General features: G+C 52.8%; 1 protein-coding gene across 1 annotated transcript in view; it reads right to left on the bottom strand.

Moving 5' to 3' along the window:
- Nucleotides 1-11,656: 11,656 nt before the first annotated feature.
- Nucleotides 11,657-19,484, bottom strand: part of SUFU (SUFU negative regulator of hedgehog signaling) — a 109,897-nt gene continuing 102,069 nt past the window's right edge. The window contains exons 11-12 of the mRNA XM_068961451.1: nucleotides 17,213-17,281; nucleotides 11,657-14,844 (exon numbers count right to left, since the gene is read on the bottom strand). Of these exons, the coding sequence (XP_068817552.1) occupies nucleotides 14,755-14,844; nucleotides 17,213-17,281 (159 nt within the window). The 3' untranslated portion in view covers nucleotides 11,657-14,754. The remainder of the gene's footprint in view (nucleotides 14,845-17,212; nucleotides 17,282-19,484) is intronic.

Genomic DNA, 19,484 nt, shown 5'->3' with positions numbered 1-19,484 from the left:
GGCTCGCCGGCGCCGCGCCTCCCTCACCTCGTCCGGGGTCTGAGAGGCCGGGGAAGCGAGTGCGGCCCGGCCAAGGACTGCTAGATCCGGACCGGGCGGGCGAGGCGAGCCTGTCCCCGGGCCGCGGCGCGGGCGCCCACCGGCTGGCCCGCGCTCTGCGGGTGCGGGCTGCGGGGCGCAGGCGGGCCGACTCCGGGGCGCTGCGTGAGCGCAGGGGCAGTCATTCAGATGAAATTCCAGTCCCCGGCCAGAGACAGCAGCCCGCCTCTGCCTTCCTCCTCCCTTCACAAATAGAAACGGAAGGGGGAGGGAGAGAAGTGGGAAAAAAAAAAAAAAAAGCCAACCAGAAAGGGAGGGAGGAGAAGCCCCAGCGGAGCTCCGGCCTGACCCCCTCGTCTCTACTTCTGCGCTCCCCCGAGGCCTGGCGCCCGGCGCCCCCGCCGCGGAGAGACCCCGCTCTCCGTCTCCGCGCTGGGCGGGCGCCCCGGCTCTGCCGAGGAAAACAAGGATTGATCAAACTAGAAAGGAATTTTTCTCAACTGCTAATGAACAGGAGGCTCGGCTCCCGGCCTTCCCCTCCCCCCCCGCCCCGGCCCGGCCCTCCCCCGTCGTCACCCCGGCCCCCCTCCCCCCCACTTTCTTTTCTTCTCGGCCTCTGCTCCGGTCTTCGGGGCTGCGGTCGGAGCCAGCCCGCGGCGGCGGAGCCGGGCCGAGACAGCCGGGCCGGGCTGCCTCCCTCAGCGTCCAGCCATCTTGAGCTCCCGGCAGCCGCCGCAGTGGCGGCCGGGGGTCCGAGCGCGCTCGCTGGAGGGTCCTTCAGCGTTCTTTCTATCGCTCGCTCTTTTTTTTTTGGTGGGATTTTTAAGGGGAGGGCTGGTGGCCTCCCTCAGATTAGAAGACAGGGGAGAAAATGCCAAGTCCTGATTTCTCTCCACCTCTGCTCCACCCACCCTGGTTCTTTCCAAAAAATAAAAAAAAGATTAGAATTGGAAGAAGTCGGCAGAAAGGCGAGCGCCCGCGGCCCCCAGCTGCTGCCCAGGCGACGCGTCCGGGGCGGGCCCGAGCCAGTCGCTCCGTCTGTGGGTCCGTTTGTCCGCCCGCTGCTTCTCAACTGGGGGGAGGGCACACCGGGCAGGGTCTCCGCAGCGGCTGTCGCCTCAGAGCTTTATCCTCAGATCAAAAAGGGGGGGGGCAGAAAAAAAAGCCCCAACACTCTCATCACAGCCACCTTCAGCCATCTTGCGCGTATTATTATTTCAGGAATAATCTGTTTAATAAAAATAGCTGCGTCTCTAACCCCCTCCCTCTCATCCTGGGCTCCCCGCCCCCTTTTAATAATAATCTCGATAATAAAAATGATCTGCTGGCGGGGCAGTCCACGGCTGCCTTTTTCCTGCCTCAGCTCGCTCGGGCTTCGGCTCTCCTTCCCCTAGGAAGGGGACGGGAGGAGGGGGCTCGCGGCTGGGAGTGGGGGGCTTCGTCCCTGCTGCCCGCCAGTCGGCCCTCTCTGCTTTAGTGGTGAGGAAAGAGAGCCCTGGCCACTACCGCGCTGTTGCGAGGACGGCAGTGCGGGGGAGGGGCCCCAATTCGCGGAACCGGCTGGAGGGGTGCACAGGGGTCCCCGATCTTCCCGCCACAGCTTGGCCTCGAAGTCTGAGCCCAGGAATGGGGAGGATACAATGAGCTCGGAGCAGAGCGCGGCGGGCAGGGTGGAGACGCGAGCGGACTGCGGTGAGCCGGGGTCCCGAGTTAGCGCGGAGAGAGGCGGAGGCAGGAGGGTGGTGTCCCTACATCAAGGCCGGTCCCGCTACTCTGCGAGGGTAGCGGGGGGAGACTGGGAGGTGTAGGCGAGGAGAAAGCAGCAGCACTACGGCGGCGCCTGTAATCAGCACCCGCTGGTTCTGCCCACCCGGCACTGGAGAAATAAGCGGACAGGGAAGGGGGAGGAGGGGCGGGGCGTATTGTCCGGAAGTGCTATAACAGTTGCTGGGCGCCCGGCTCCTCCCCTTATCCCTGTCTGGAGTTGGGGGCTGTTCCGGAGATTGTTCCTGCTATTGGTCTCCAAACTGAGACTCCGCCTCTTTAAGGCGGGGGCAACCCGGGGCTCACGTGATTTGCACTAACTTAGGTACATTAAACATTGGGGACTGGGGATGAATTTCTCTGCTTCTTAAAAGGGAGACGATCATGCTGTGGAGTGGGACCACATCTTCCTAGGCCTCTTCACCCGTGTCTCCTTTTACCTGAGAGGGAAAGGAGGGTTTATCAATCGGCTCATCTGTTCTGATGGAACTCAGCAGCAAATTGCGAAGGTTCACTGTGCAGCAATTTCCCCGGTATCCTCAATATTTTTACCTACATTTTTTTTTTTTTTGGATACTCTATTTTCGGCTGCCCAAGGCAGCATGTGAGATCCTAGTGCCTCCACAGGGATCAAACCTGTTCCCACTGCAGTGGAAGTGAAGAGTCTTAACCACTGGACAGCTAGAGAATTCCCTTCCCTACATTTCTGAGGCTCAAATCTACCAAACAAAATATGCATTATTAGTCTTTTCAATTTATAAGGAAATAGAGGCCTAAAAAATTGGAGTTAAAAAAAAAAAATTGGAGTCAACCTGTCAGTTAACAAATGTTTAACAAAAGTCTCACGCACTAGGCATTTTTCTAGGCCCTGGGGATTCCCTGGAAAATTTGTACCCCAAAAAAATTTTTTTAACTAATTATGTAAGATAATTTCTGTGGCAGAGAGTAAGGGACTCATACAATATTCTCAGAAAGTGAAATTTGAGCTGAGATCTGAATATTCATGAGGAGTCAGGGCTCCCCTGGTAGTTCAACCGGTAAAGAACCTGCTTGCAATGCAGGAAATCCCGGTTCGATTCTGGGTCAGGAAAATCTACTGGAGAAGGGTTAGGCTACCCACTCTAGTATTCTGGCCTGGAGAATTCCATGGACTGTGCAGTCCATGGGGTTGAGAAGAGTCGGACACGGCTGAGAGACTTTGACTTCACTTCACAGGCAAGTGACAATCTGGGTGTGGCACATGCGCTTAGTCATGTCCGATTCTTTGCGACCCCGTGGACTGTAGCCCGCCAGGCTCATCTGTCTATAGAATTTTCCAGGCAAGAATGCTGGAGTGGGTTGCCATTTCCTTCTCCAGGGGAGCTTCCAAACCCAGGGATCAAATTGTGTCTTCTGGTTGGCAGGTGGATTCTTTACCACTGTGCCACCTGGGAAGTCCAAAGAGTGCTTCAATCAGAGGGAAAAACAAATACGAAAGCAATGAATAAAGTATGTTCCAGGGCAGAAAGAAGGCCTGTTGTGAGGGAGAAGCCAGGCAGGAACCAGAATACACAGTGTCGTGGTAAGGAGTTTGGACTTGAAGCTGGTTGTGAGAAGCTACTAGATTTGGGATGTATTTTGGAAGTAGAGCCAAATTAGATATGGGATGAAGAGGAATCAACACGTAATAGTAATAGAGTAGGAATGGGATCAAGATAGGCTTATCACTGTATGAATATAGAATATTCTTCTGAATTTAGGATTTGGGCCTTAAGAAGAGCCTGGGCGGTGATGCCATTTACCCAGAAGGAGAGAACTGGAGAGGATTAGGTTTGGGTGGAGAGATTTTTGAATAGTTCTAAATTATGTTTGAATTGGTTTAGCTATCCCAGTGGAAATTCCAGAGGAGACAGTTGTATATACAGACTCAGGGGAGGTTTGTGCTGAAGATTATGCATTTGAGATTCATGAGTTTGTTCTAAATGGTAGACCTGAGATTTAAGCCCAGTTCAAAATGACCCATGAGTCTGATCCTTTCATAAAACCAGAGAGCCTCTCTACTTTAGGAACTTCATATCTTTATTCCTGATTGGGTGGCTAATATGGGTCCTTCAAGGACAGAGCATGTATCTTTTAGTACTTTGCATCCCCTTACATGGGAGGTCTTAGGCTGAGTGAATGAACGCATTCATGCATGCATGCATATCAGTGAATAAACAAGGAGAAAGTGACTTTCAAACATGAATCTTTAATTCCTTGGTTGAAAGATGGTGCAAAGAAACAAAGTCTAGATTGGTGCATCCTTCTCTGGCCTCCTCATGAATGACCTTCAGGATAATCTAAAGGATTCCATTAATTTCTCACTGTTCTAGACAGCTCGCCTTGACCTCTATAACATCATACATCATGCTGTTCTGTCTCCTTATCTTTCTAAACACAGACTTCTCCAGTTTCTATCTCATAAATATTGACTGCCCTCCACACTCTTATGAACTCCCTCCTTATGAACTGCCCTCCACCTACACCTGCTCCCTCATTAACTCCTAAGGCTTTCAGTTCAGTTCAGTCCCTCAGTCGTGTCTCACCCCATGGGCTACGGCACCCCAGGCTTCTGTTTGCATCACTAACTCTCGGAGCTTGCTCAAACTCATGTCCTTCGAGTCGGTGATGCCATCCAACCATCTCATGCTCTGTTGTCCCCTTCTCCTCCTGCCTTCAATCTTTCCAAGCATCAGGGTCTTTTCCAATGAGTCACTTCTTCACATCAGGTGGGCAAAGTATTGGAGCTTCAGCTTTAGCATCAGTCCTTCCAACGAATATTCAGGCCTGATTTCCTTTAGGATGGACTGGTTGGATCTCCTTGCAGTCCAAGGGACTCTCAAGTCTTCTCCAACACCACAGTGCAAAAGCATCAATTCTTTGGTGCTCACCTTTCTTTATGGTCCAATTCTCACATCCATACATAACTACTGGAGAAACCAAGATTTGATTATATGGACCGTTGTTAGCAAAGTAATATCTCTGCTTTTTAATATGCTGTCTTGGTTGAGCATAGCTTTTCTTCCATAGAGCAGGCGTCTTTTAATTTCATGGCTGCAGTCACCATCCACAGTGATTTTGGAGCCCAAGAAAATAAAGTCTGTCACTGTTTCCATTGTTTCCCCATCTGTTTGCCATGAAGGGGTGGGACCGGATGCCATGATCTTCATTTTTTGAATGTTGAGTTTTAAGCCAGCTTTTCCACTCTCCTCTTTCACTTTCATCAAGAGGCTCTTTAGTTCCTCTTTGCTTTCAGCTATAAGGGTGGCGTCATCTGCATATCTGAGGTTATTGATATTTTTCCCGGCAATCTTGATTCCAGCTTGTGCGTTATCCAGGTGGGCATTTCTCATGATGTACTCTGCATAGAAGTTAAATAAGCAGGGTGACAATATACAGCCTTGACGTACTCCTTTCCCAATTTGGAACCAGTCTGTTGTTCCATGTCCCGTTCTAACTGTTGCGTCTTGACCTACATATAGATTTCTCAGAAGGCAGGTTAGGTGGTCTGGTATTCCCATCTCTTTAAGAATTTTCCACAGATTGTTGTGATCCACACAGTCAAAGGCTTTGGCGTAGTCAATAAAGCAGAAGTAGGTGTTTTTCTACTAAGGCTTTACTACTGTCTATATACTGATGACTCCCCAGTCAGTCTCCAGCTTAGATCCTCACCCTCCTGGTTGCAGATTCATGTAGCCAACTGTGCTCTCCATCCAGATGTCCCACAAGTAGCTTGAATTCAGTGTACTGGAAATGAAAACCTTCATCCTCTTCACTTCCCAACCTGCTGCCCCTTCAAGATGTTGGCAAATCCTGACTACTTCTTAACCTCTCCATAACTTACCACAAACTCTTGTCTATTTATTTCAGTAGATCCTAACTGGTTTCTGTTTCTGCCCTTATGTGAAAGTGAAAGTTGCTCAGTCGTGTCTGACTCTTTGGGAATTCTCCAGGTCAGAATACTGGAGTGGGTAGCCTTTCCCTTCTCCAGGGGATCTTCCCAACCCAGGGATCGAACCCAGGTCTCCCGCATTGCAGGCAGATTCTTTACCAGCTGAGCCACAAGGAAAGCCCCTGCTGCCCTTATATCCTGGAGTCAATTCTCAACTGAAGAGCCAGAGTAATCTTTGAAAAATGTGTCAGATTTTTGTCACTCTTCTGCTTACTCATCCAATGGCTTCTCACTTCCATCAGAATAAAAGTCAAAGTTTTATAATTGCCTGTAAGGTCCTACACAGGACCTTAAGGTCTGTGCAAGGTCTGGCCTCTGTGTAAGTAATCTACAGTCCCCTTCCTCATTCTGCTCCAGCCACACTGGCTTCCCCGCTGTTGTTCCTCAAGTATACCTGGTGTGTCTCCCATGCCCCAGCCCCCAGGCTCTTCACAGTTGCACCTCACTTTGTCTGAATCTGTCTTCCCTTGGATAGCCCTACTACACCCTTCTTCCTGTCACTGAGATCCTTTGTTCAAGTGATGCCTAGGCCGTGAGGCCTTTCATGACCTCCAAATTTTAAAGTGTGCCTCTCCTTCAGTCCTCTCTTTCTCTTTCTCTGTTGCATTTTTTCTCCTTAGCACATAGCTCCATGTTCTATGTGTCCTACTTTTAAAAATACTATCTTTCATCACCAAGATTTAGAATCTGTGAAAGGACTTTTTTAATACTGTATCCCTGATGGGACCTCGCACACAATAGATGCTCAACAAATATTTGTTGTATCAATGAATGAATCCCATTCTCTCCATCCCTACTGCTTCTAGTCTAATCTAGGCTTGACTGGTCACCTTGCCTCCAATCTACCTCTCTTTCAATGCGTTCTCCACCCAGTAGGTAGGGGGATGATTCTACTGTGAAAGCTGGATGGCTTAAGCAATCTACTCTAGGCAATTTGAGCTCCGCAGTTCCTGAGAAGAGTTTGGGGACTTTGCCCCTGTTGTTCTGTTTGCCTGGAGAGCTTTTCAAAGTACAGCACCCCACCCCGTTTTGCCCAATTTATCCTTAAGCATCAGGTTTCAACTCAGATGTCACTTCTTGCAGGAAGCCTTTTAAAATCTCCCCAGACTGGGTTGGGCACCTTCTCTGTGTCCATATCCTGGCATGTGTGTGTGTGTGTGTGTGTGTGTGCTCAATCACTCTGTTGTGTCCGACTCTTTGCGGCCCCGCATACTGTACCCTGCCAGGCTCCTCTGTCCATGAAATTTTCCAGGCAAGAATACTGGAGCGGGTTGCCATTTCATACTCCAGGAGATCTTCCCAACCCAAGGATTGAACCCTCATCTCTTACATCTCCTGCATTGGCAGGTGGGTTCTTTACCACTAGCACCACCTGGGAAGCCCTTTAACAAAGTGGCATAGCCCTTTAGTAAAGTGTTAATGCTAACTAAGCAATTACTATGATCCTTACAAAAACTCTGGGAGGGACCTCCCTGGTGGTTCAGTGGCTAAGACTCCATGATCCCAATGCAGGAGGCCCAGGTTGGATCCCTAGTCAGGGAACTAGATTCCACAGGCCACAACTAAGCAGCCTGCATGCTGCAACTAAAAGCCAGTGCTGCCGAAATCAACACATAAGTATTAAGAAACAAAACAAAGCATCTCTAGGAAGTGCGTATCCACTTCTACATGAAGAAACTGAGGCAGAGCTGAGTTAGCTTGTCTAAAGGGAAACTGATGATAAGAGGTGGAGCTGGGGTAGCATGGCAAGCAGCCTTCCCCTTTTGTGGCCCTTCTTGGAATTGTTTCCTTGTCCGTCTTCCTCCCACTGCACTATGAGCTCCTTAAGGCTGGGCCTGGAGGAGTCTCCCAGCATACATCCGATGCCTGCCGCCCGTTAGCTGAGAGGACAAGCTAGTTCTTACGCTTTCCACAGTGGTATCAGAGCAGCTCAGCACTGCTCAGGTGGCCCACTTCTGTCTTGTCAAGGTTGAGACCCCAGAAGCTCCATTTTCTTTCCTTCTGGTGCTTTCAGTACTGAGATGGAATGGGGGTAGCCACGGTGAAATTGGAAAAACAGAGGAACGATGTCACTTCTCTTCGTTCTCTAGCCCCAATACGGCCACTGCTTTTGTTGTAGCCACGCGTTCCGAGAAACAAACTCACTCAGAAGGACAATGCAGATATGGAGTGCAGTTTACTACACCGGCGGGCCCAAGGCAGAGTCTCCTCTTAGCCAAGGACCCCGACCAGCATTTGTGAAAATCTTTTATACCCCACGTGTATGTGTCTGAACCCACCACTCCAGATTCCTTGAGACTTACATAAACCAAGGAAAATACAATCCCAATAACCCCATCATTCACGTGCTGTGTGCTCATGTGCTCAAACAGTCAAACAATTAGCCAATAACCAATAAACCGAGGTTATACTCCAATAGATATAGAAAAATTTATGGCCTGTCTGGAGGAAGGGGTGATAGCATATGGTTTCTCTGAGGTGATGAGTACCCTAGATACAATCTTCAAGATTCCCCTGTCTGGAGAGGGTCTTATCCTTCTGTTGTTGTTTTCATAGGCACTAAACACAGAGTTCAGAGTCCATTGGAAAGGTGGCCAAGCATGATCAGCATGAACAGGCCTAAGATGGAGTCCAGTCCAGTTCAGTTCAGTCGCTCAGTTGTGTCCAACTCTTTGAGACCCCATGAATCGCAGCATGCCAGGCCTCCCTGTCCATCACCATCTCCCGGAGTTCACTCAGACTCACGTCCATCGAGTCAGTGATGCCATCCAGCCATCTCATCCTCGGTCGTCCCCTTCTCCTCCTGCCCCCAATCCCTCCCAGCATCTGAGTCTTTTCCAACGAGTCAACTCTTCGTATGAAGTGGCCAAAGTACTGGAGCTTCAGCTTTAGCATCATTCCTTCCAAGGAAATCCCAAGGTTGATCTCCTTCAGAATGGACTGGTTGGATCTCCTTGCAGTCCAAGGGACTCTCAAGAGCCTTCTCCAACACCACAGTTCAAAAGCATCAATTCTTCGGTGCTCAGCCTTCTTCACAGTCCAACTCTCACATCCATACATGACCACAGGAAAAACCATAGCCTTGACTAGACGGACCTTAGTTGGCAAAGTAATGTCTCTGCTTTTGAATGTACTATCTAGGTTGGTCATAACTTTTCTGCCAAGGAGTAAATGTCTTTTAATTTCATGGCTGCAGTCACCATCTGTAGTGATTTTGGAGCCCAAAAAAACAAAGTCTGACACTGTTTCCACTGTTTCCCCATCTATTTCCCATGAAGTGATGGGACTGGATGCCATGATCTTCGTTTTCTGAATGTTGAGCTTTAAGCCAACTTTTTCGCTTTCCTCTTTCACTTTCATCAAGAGGCTTTTTAGCTCCTCTTCACTTTCTGCCATAAGGGTGGTGTCATCTGCATATCTAAGGTTATTGATATTTCTCCTGGCAATCTTGATTCCAGCTTGTGCTTCTTCCAGTCCAGCGTTTCTCATGATGTACTCTGCATAGAAGTTAAATAAGCAGGGTGACAATATACAGCCTTGACGTACTCCTTTTCCTATTTGGAACCAGTCTATTGTTCCATGTCCAGTTCTAACTGTTGCTTCCTGACCTGCATACAGATTTCTCAAGAGGCAGGTCAGGTGGTCTGGTATTCCCATCTCTTTCAGAATTTTCCACAGTTTATATCTACTACTGTGGGCAGGAATGCCTTAGAAGAAATGGAGTAGCCATCGTGGTCAACAAAAGAGTCCGAAATGCAGTACTTGGATGCAATCTCAAAAATGACAGAATGATCTCTGTTCGTTTCCAAGGCAAACCATTCAGTATCATGGTAATCCAAGTCTATGCCCCAACCAGTAATGCTGAAGATGGAGTCCAGGCCCTATGAATTCCTTCTTTGCTCTCATCACAATCCCCTCAAGGTCTCCCTTGCCCCTCAAGTTCCTCAGAAAGCTACATTTACACCAACCATGGACGCCCACCAGCAGTCTTCCTGCCCTTCCTGCATCCTGCCCTTAGCTCTCTCCTGAAGACTTCCTGTGCTGAGGAGGAGGGGCTGGTTAGTCTCTTCATACCCCCATGGAAGGGGCCCAAATGGCCTCCCCTCCCAGACCACATCCTACCCTGCCCTGTGGTCTTGGGATGCTTCTCTCCCTTCTCCTGCCCAGTTGATTACCCCCCTCACCCCATGCTGGCCTCCCCACCTCAGAGTCTGGCAGGCTGGGTTGAGTCACTCATTTCCAGTACGCATTCGCCTTCTGGTCAAGCCAGTTTGGCAAATCTCTCACCATCCCCTGTCCCATGGCTTGAAGCCTGTGGGACCCCTGATCCCCCAAGTAGGGTGTCTACCTGGAGGAATGTATAGGCTTTTGGAGGAGACATTAGAGATCACTTGGAAGATTCCTCTGTCCCTAAATCTAGGGATAGAGTCTCTGCTTCATGCCAAGGAACTCTTTTCTTTCCAGAAACAAACCCAACCTACTCCTGTCTCCCAGAGCCACTTCACAGAATCTCCCTGTTGTTTTCTCTGGGGCAGGAACGTCACCCTGACCCTGGGTCCTTCCAGGCTAGTCAGATGAGGAGGATTAGATAAGCACTCCGCCCCCAGTCTTCAGGGAGAAAGGGGAAGGGGTGTGGCCTGGGCCACCCCAGGGTAGTCAGCCTGGCTCCGGACCCTCCCAGCTCGCTGGCTCTGCCTCCCAGAGACTGAGGGCCCCAGACAGGACCTGCCCCACTGCCTGGGGTGGGGGTAGGGGCAGCCACAGTTCAGCAGGAGGTCAGAGAGGAAGGAGTAGTGACCTCCCCCTAAGGCAGGTCCCACAGATCCAGCTGCTTCTCAAGAGGACAGGGAGGGGAGCTAAGAGCCCTTCAGACAGGAGCTGACTCCTTCAGGTCCTACCCTCTCAAGCCACCTCCAGGACCCCTGCAGATCCTCCTGGGTGCTACGGCTCCATCCTGAGGACCAGAAGAAAAGGGCCCTGCTACTCCCCAGGATGGACAAGCAGGCCTAGTAGGAAGGGGAAGAATGTGTGAGGACCCAGAGCAGTCCTATGGGGTCGTGGACCTGGGCTGGGTGCAGACCCCTCTCCTGCCTGCCTCTCGGGGCTTCTCCCCCTCTAGCACTAGGCTCTGCTTTGTCACACCAGGCCCTGGAGAGACAGGAGCTGGGCGATTCAGGGAAGGAAGATCCACCTGCCTCCTCACCCTGAGCAGGCCCAGGAGATGTCACAGGAAGGGTGGGCTGGCGTGCCAGTTCTGAGCCTACCCCAGGCCCTGGATTAGGAGGTTGAGCGTAGGTGGCTGGGGGTAGGGTTGGGGGTGGGGGTTGTTGCTGTCTCTTGCCCTTGCTGAAAGGGGCATAAGAACTCCAAACTGGGCTTGAGGAAGGCCTGCCTTCCCAGGGAAAAAGGTGGTTGTTTTTTTTTTTTTTTTTTTTTGGTGAGAGGAGGGGAGGAGAAAAGGCAGAAGAGAGGGTCTTTACCCACTCACTCAACACCCCAGACTGTTCCACCTCCTACCCCCTTGACCTTAGAGGAGTTCAAGACCAGTGAGAGAGCCTGTCCCTGTGAAGTCATTTCTGCATGACTGAAGAGTCACCGCTGCGTGATCCTGCTTCCTTGGCACCCCTTCCACTCCCAACATCAGTCTTCTGGGCCTTTCCACATCCTGGCTTCTTCTAAGAGGCTGAGTCCAACCCACCCCTCTGCCAGGGCCCCAGGCTTTCCGCTCCCCTACTCCAGGCAGCCAGAAAGGAGCACAAGATCCAGGCACTTCTGCAAATGCGTTTAATGCACTTAGATCACACAGAGGAGGAGGGGACAAGAAGGAAACGACATCTACGTGAGTCACCCAAAAACTCTTACAAAAGTCCCAGGCTGGCTGCAGCCCCCAGGAACCGAGTCACCACTGACATTAGAAACTAATATAAAATCTTTACAAAAGTCTGCTCATTGCAGCGTTCAGGTACTTGTACAAAAGGAGGGCTCTTTCTACAGGGCTCCTGACTTATAACAGGGACCCAGGTACCTCACTTGACACAAGGACCTGGAAGCCAGCGAGGAAAGACAACCAGATAAAAAAATACAGTCAAGGGAATTCTCTCCTGGTCTGCCCCATAGGGGCGGACCTGCAGGTTTTTCCCCTGTTCTCAATCTCAAAACCCAGTCCCAAGAACTTGCGTTAATTTTTTAAAACATGCTAGCCCTTTAGATTCTTCCCAAGGCTTCCCAGACCCTGCCCTGAAGCCTCGCCTTTGGAAGAGAAGGGCAGGAAGAGGCACCAGCTCCCCAGGCAGACCTGAGACCCTGCGTGAGCTTCTCCACCCCCACAGAATGGCAGCTGGGGCCGTGGGCCTCCTGCAGCCCACACTGGGCCTGAGCAGCCGCGGCTGTGTCCACCTTGTGTTGCCAGCAAACAGCATGGAGGAGCCCCTTCCCCTCAGAAGCTTCAGTCACAGGGACATGGAGGGACAGAGTAGGAAGGGGCAAGCTTCTGGGAAGCCTATGTAGGCAGATGTAGGGAGGGAGACTTCTTAACCTCCCCAACTTACTATGAGGTCAGGGTTTCCAAAGAGCTACGGAGAGGGAAAGAAGGGGTCCATCTAGTGAGTGCCTGCCATATGCCAAGTGCTGCGCTGAACGTGCCCCAGAGTCTGTCTTGCTTTATCCTCAATGAGGGTCTCCTCTCAGTGAAGAGCCCCCTCTGGAAGGCACCACCACTCAAGGGAAAGAGGTCTGGGCCAGAGATGGTAGATGCTCTGCCACTCCTCTGGAGCCAAAGCATTGTAGGGAAAGGAGATGGAGGCTGGTCTCAGCTGAACCTTGGAGGTTCCCAATAAGAGGAGGGGCTGGGGTAGGGGTGGGGGTAGGCAGGAAGGAGCCACAGGCTTCACAGGCTTGTTGTCTCAGAGCTCACCTGCTTCCCTTTTGCCTTCTGTACTGACCACAAAACTTAGCTCAGAAAATACCGCTCTGCCCCGAAGCCAAGCAGGCAGGGTAGAGGCAGGTCCCCAGAAAGAATCTGTGGAGAAGCAGGTCAGGATGGCAAGGAAAGGAGGCAAGTCAATGACACCTCTTTGGCCACAAAACATCTAAAGACAAAGGTTTTCAAGGTGGGGATGATGTGGTGGGTGAAGACCAGGAAACGTCCTTCTGGAAAAGTCCTCAGAGCAGAAGGCACAGCTGCTGCCAGCATCAGGTCCACAGGGTTTCCCACCTTTGCTGCGTTGGTGTGGGTGGGGTGGAGGTGTGGTGGTATGTGTCTCCCAGATGCCAGGCAGATCTGCCTTGAAGCTCTGAGTTTGATGGCACTAACCAGGTAGCCCTGAGGGTGTAAGCAGAAAAAGAGCCAGACCCGAATGGCCCCTTGGAAGTCCAACAGCCTGGCCACCCTCGTGGCCCCTGAAGGCAGCTCTTTGGCTGGATGGCTCATCAGAGGTGCCCTGTGCCCTAGGGGCCTCCTCGGCACTCCTGGTGGTGCCCATGTGTGTGGCGGTTGCAGAAAAGGGCAAGGCATGTTGTCTGTCTGTGTGGTCCCTGACAGACAAAAGAACTTTGTCGTGGGAGAGCCAGAAGGGTGGTCTTGTAACTGCCATCCCCAGAGTTAGGGGTAAGAGGGCCTGAGAGGGGCTTGTGATTACAGGTCAAAAGTGAGAGACAACCCCAGAAGAACCCCCAAACTATGGGTCAGAGATAGGCTGGCTATGAGACAGGAAGACCAGGAGATCTGCAGTACTGGAGTGAGGAACCAAAGACCAGAGGCCAGGATGCCGGAAAGGAGACAGGACAAGCGGAGAATGAAGGACGAGAAATGAATCAACACAGAAATGAATGGAAGGCATGGAAGGCAGGAGAGTGCAGTGTTTGCAAAACTAATGTGAAAGACATGTGAAGAGGTTGATTCTTCTGTTTTTAATAAGTCAGAGTCCTGCAGCCTGGAGGCTGGGAGGCCCAGTGGATGAGGAAATGGGATAGAAGTGGCAAAGAGCTGGAGACCCAGGCCCTGAGTGGCAGGTGGGGATGGTCTGTGAAGTGCTGAGCTTCGCCCGCTCTCAGGCAGGCCTGGTTGGGAGGAAAATGCCTAGAAGAGGAGGCTGAGGTCACCAAGTCTCAGAGACCCTGATGATCTTGAACTCTGTGGGGGCCCAGTCCACCTGGGAACCAGCAGCAGCCCTTCCTGGCCCCAGCTAAACTGGGCTCCAGGCTGCATGGGGGAGTGTCTCGGCTCCCCCAGGCCTGGCTGGGAAGAAAAGCCTCTGTGCGAAGCTGACTCCTCCGAGGCCTTGACCGGCAGGCGAACACCAGCAGCTTTTCTGGTGGCGGCTCTGGGGGAGACGGCCCCAGGCCCTTGTCTGTGAGAATGAGAAAGTTCATCTGGAAATAAAGTTCTGTTTTTTCTTTCTTAAAAAAAAAAAACATATTTACATGGCTTCTGGACATCTTTGAAGAGCAATAAAATACCATCCGGTTTCTACAAAATAAAATAAGGAGGAAGAAAACCAAACACGATCAAAGGAATCGTTCCACCGCCAGAAGAGCTTGACTACCGCAGGCGTCCCAGAGTTGAGCTGGGCAGGGCAGGTGGCTGCTATACCTTCCTCCTGCGGGGCAATGCAGCAGAGGGTAGGTGGGAATGAGGCCTGTCTCCACCTGGGGGCACATCAGAGGTCCAGAGGCAAATCTCAAACCAGAATCTGTGCTGGCAGCAGGAGGGGAAGGTTGACATTTGCCCAACTGCAGCCCACTGGGGCCCCGGCCTGGTCATGTGCCTCGGCCGGCTGCAGGTGCGGAGACCCCCCCGAGCTTCAGGTGAGGGGGAGCCCTGCGGCCTGTGCAGGGCATCCCAGCAGGCTGAGGTGTAGGGGCTACGCAGTCATCCTCACACTTGTCCTTGTGTTTGCAGGAATCTCGTTTATGCAGTTGTTACACTGGAGTCACCGGGAAGCAGCTGGGCTCGCCCTTGGCCCCTGCAGGGCCAGCCCAGGCTAGTGCAGCGGGCTGTCGAAGACCACGTCGGGGAGGATGGAGACTTTGAGCTTCTTTTCTGGCCAGCTGTACTCTTTGGGAAGTTTGAACTGTGGAGGGGGCAACAAGCACAGAACCAGAGGATGCACGGTTAGAATCCACCGCCTTCTTCCCACACTGCCTAGAGAGGCCAGGACCCTCAACCAGGCCCCGTCTCCTGGGTGCTAGGGCAAGACAGACCACCAGTTGGTTGCCTGGCTTCAGTCACGAATACTGAACCAGGTGAGAGGCTGGGATCCACTGCCGACCCCTCCTTCCCTGCACCCCGGCCAATAATTAACTGGGCTTGGAGGAGGCTTGTTTTCTGACTCTTTCTTGACTGGGGTGACCTCCCTCCAGCTCACTTCCTTGGTTCTGCCTCTGGCCACAAGCATGTAAGGAATCTGCTCCCTGAGGCCCGGGGGCTAGAGGATGGGGGGGGGGGGCAGGGGAGGGTGCAGATGCTACAGGGAAGTGGCTTGAGGTCTGGAACTCTGCGGTCCTGTCCCTGCCATGGCTCCTTTCTGAGGCTGGCAGGGAAGAACGCTGGAACCTGCCCTCTGGAGCCTTTGCCAAAGGGTCCTAAAGGAAGGAGGCCCTGCCTCGGCCTTGGTGGGAGTGGAGAAGCAGAGCTAGTGTGGTCTGAGGTGACTTCTTAGGCCTGGTGCAAACTTGAGAGGAGCTCCCCACCCTGCTCCCCCTTGTTCATCCTCACAAGCCTCCCAGGGTTACCAGCCTGAGAGGTGCTGGCAGTGGCCAAGGAGAGCCCAGGTTCTTACGACCCGACTCCCTGGAAATCACTGATTTGCCTACAGTTTTGTTTTTCAAGCTTCTGGAGAGGGGTAGGAGAAGAGACTGACATGTGCCCTGTGTATACGAGGACCCTGCATGGGGCCAGCAGGCACACAGCTGGTGCTCATAGATGCTCCCTGATTTAGGAGCAGGGTCTGCCTTTCAGGTCTCCTGCTAATCTGGGAGCAAGCTGGGAAGGAGGGAAGAGCAGGGCCCTCAGCCTGCCCAGAGCTGGTGCTAGAAGAGGACGGCCTGACACTGCCCGGCTGGTTCCCTCTCCCTCCCTCTTGATGGGGGACTGTCCAAGCCAGGACCAAAGTGGAGAGGAGGGCAGGGTGTGGGGACAGCCTTGGACAGGAAAGGAAAAAAAAAGTCATTTTTAGTGACCTACTTTCCTAAGCTCCTTCTGGCTCCTGTCCCTCCTGCCTGGCTACCCCCCTTCCACCCCCCAGCACCCGAGCCGAGAGCAGCAGTCTGGCACCGTGCCGTCCCTGTGCGACATGGCCTCTCCGGAAGCACTTCTGGGCAGCCGGCTCTGGTCTGACTGAATGGGAGCCGGACCTCAGGGGCTGGTGACTTGTGGGGGTTGACTGGCTGGCACAGACTGGGTACTTAGTGACTTTTGAATGTATAAATGAGAAGAGAGAAGACATTATCCCACTAGGGGTGACCTCAGGCTCTGAGGAGTTCCTGTCCATCTGGAGACCTGGACAGGCCAGTCCTGCCCTGTGGATGGTCCTCCGCCCTGTGGATATCCGTCAGAGGCCTCTGTGTCCAGGCTGACTGGGTCCTGGCTGAAAGCTGGCTCCTGCCTGGCTTCGCTCTGGCTTGGAAGCCTGGCCCCTAAGAGGTGACGGAGCTCTCCCCAAAATACACTTCCAGGCAGAAAGGGCGGAAGAAGGGTCTGTCTCTGCCCCCGGACAGGGGAGAGCCCAGAAGAGCCCTAGAACTATCAGCGTGCTAATGTTCCACTAACCTATCTGGGCAGGACTCTGAGGCCAGGAAGGCTCAACCCCGCTGGGGTGCTGCTTGGTAGGAGGCCGGGGGAGGGGAAGGGACTTTCCAGGATGAGGTAAGTCCCCACAAATGAGGATGCCGGGAACAAGGAAGAAAAACAAAGGGGATTGTGGGCTCCTCTCCTGTACCCCAGCGGAGTAGCCAGGGCAAGCACAGGCCCCCACCTGGCCCGCAGCTCGGCTGGGCCTGGAAGAGGCGGGCCTAGAGGGGAGTGCTCGTGGCCAGAGGTGGGAGGGAGAGTGGCTCCTGGGTGGCCTGAGGCTGGAGCAGGAGCCCCTCGCTGCCCACCAGAACTCCTCCATGGAATGTTCTCTGGCAGCAGGCGTGGGCTTTCTGTTCAGAACCTGCCAGGGAACAGCAGGGGCTGAGGAGAACTCTGTACTAGCCTAAAGGCCCTGGCTGCCTCTTCAATGAGATTCTCAGGAGCTGGCAATTCAGATAAGTTTGCTGGGTGTCCTCACAAGGGTTGGGGGTGGGGCAGGGGGAGGTTCAGGGAAGTGAAATAAAGCCGTTTAACATCTCCAGGGTCTCCTTTCCAGCCTCTCTGCACACGTCAGAGACAGACACAAGCACACACTCAGAGACTCCCGGAGCCTGGAACCTGCTGTCAGAGAGAACCAAACAGCTTACTTCCTCTGGAGAAGTCAGATCTTCTAAGTCCTCCAACATTTTCTCTACAAACTCTTCAGTCAACAGAATCTGGGAAGAAGGCACAAGACAGGCTTTTATTATTATTATTTGTTTAAAGTATATGGCCTTTTTGCTAACTGCCAAGCTCTAGACCTCTGTTCAGGCCATGGAGGAGCGATGAGCCCACTGCGATGTGTCCTAGGACTAGGGCAAGTACTGGAGGCCTAGCCCTGACCGTCACCCCCAGCCTGCCCCCACCTCCCACCACCACCTGCTTACAGTATCAGAGGGACTGGGGCAGAGAAGGAAGGACGTCCAGCAGCGTAGGGAGCAGGGCGAGGACGTCAGGAGACACGGCAGTGCTGGTCCCAGGAGGGACATGAGACGGGGCAGGGAAGGCCGCCTATTTGGCAGTCCGGACACCCTGCACGTTGCAGTATGGTAGAGGGGAGACAGAAAAGCCGAAGGGCAGAGGAGAGTGACTCCAACATCCCCCTTGTTTAACAAGGTTCGCGTGTTCCCCCAGTCCTACTTGGGAGGACAAAGGAATCTGTCAGGGTTTGGAATACAAGCCTTGCCTGGAATCTGGAAATGCCCTGGAAGGTACCTCTAGGAATGTCTGAGCTGCGCCAGCCTCTCTCATCTTACCAAAGGGAAAGGGACTCCTCAACTCCCATGCGTAGTGTCTACCTCTTTTCAGGCCCCAAGCTCCCAAAGCCCTGCCTTGCTAGCCCCATTCAGCCACTGAGTCCTTCAAGTTTTAAGAAGCGTCTTCTCCAGGGCACCTCCCAGCTATCCCACTTCACTGCTCCAGTCTGCTACCTTGTGGCTTCACGCTTGCTGTTGAAAACAGCCTTGCCCCTCTGTTCAGGGGCACAACCACCACCCTCACCCATGTGTGTAGTCAACCACGCATGTGGTCAATAGCAAGGATACCCAGGACTTCCTCAACCTGCAGGGCCCTCTTCTCAGCAGGCCCCTCTCTTCAGGCCGGTCCCACACTGGGCCCAGGCTAGGCATGTCTTTCCTCTTCCCAACCTGATCCTGTCCTCCACCCATCTCCTCCCCATGCTGGTCCATGGGGCCTCCTGACCTCTGCAGCAGACCCTTCTGTAACCCCAGGCTGTGGCTCTCCCCACGTCTGTTTTGCTTTCTCCAGTAGCCTCTGAATGCCCCTGGGTGGGATGTGGGGACAGAGGAAGAGAAACAACAAGGTGAAGACCAAGATACAGGAAAAGTCCCCTATGACAAGGAGGAGGATCCAGGACTTGAGAAAATACCAGCAGGTTTCCCCAGGGAATTGTCCAGTCTGATAAGAGTATATGTCTCAACATTTGGAATAGGTCAGTGTATCAGACAAAGTGGAATGGCAGAGGAAGGAGGGCAAGCAAGCAGGCTCACTAGGCACTTCACAGGATAGAAGTTTCCAAAGGGAGGAAGTTGACTGGGTGGAGGTGTGAGCAAGGGATGAGAAAACTACTCCAAGTGGGCAGACCACCACACCGGGCACTATGCTAACCCCTCATAGAGCTTATCTCCTTCAAATGAGGAAACTGAGACACAGATAGGTTATGAGATTTGCCCAGTGTCACGCAGCTTGTGAGCAGCGGAGAAAAGATCATGTCCTGGCCCTTATTTTTTTGGCTGAGCTGGGTCTTCACTGGGGTGGGCAGGCTTAATTGCCCCATGGCATGTAGGATCTTAGTTCCCCAACCAGAGATTTAACCCACGCCCCTTGCACTGGAAGGCGGAGTCTTAACCACTGGACCACCAGGAAGTCCCCATGTCCCAGTCTTGTCTGGACTCTAAAGTTAGTGTGCAAAGCAGAGCTTCCAAATCCTGAAGTCTAACCCTCACCGCATTTAGTCGTGTATTGATTCTTCCAGTCACCTGCCCGTCAACCTACTTGACTCCAGAAGAATTCCCTGGGTGCCTCTGCTAGGCCTGGCCCTGGGTAGAGCCCTAGGGAAACAGCCATGAAAGCAGTCCATTCCCCAGCTGGACAAGCACCTTCCTGGGGTCAACAGGGAGCCAAAGGTCGTCTCCTTCTCAGGCTACAAGTCCCCAGTCAGGGACAAAACAGCTCCAACCACCAGCCTGTATCTCCTCACCAGCTTCTGTTTGAGAAGCTTAGGCTTCAAGTGGAGACAGAGACAAAGTTTGGACAGGCAAAGCGAGACTGCGAGAATGCCCACCTGAGATGCCCCCTCCCACCTTCCTCCTGGCTCCCTAAGCTGGGACCGGGTGACTCCTCTCATGGACTACTGTGGTG

The sequence above is a fragment of the Capricornis sumatraensis genome, chromosome 23, assembly GCF_032405125.1.
Source record: "Capricornis sumatraensis isolate serow.1 chromosome 23, serow.2, whole genome shotgun sequence".
NCBI lineage: Eukaryota > Metazoa > Chordata > Mammalia > Artiodactyla > Bovidae > Capricornis > Capricornis sumatraensis.
This window is presented reverse-complemented; position numbering and strand designations above follow the sequence as displayed.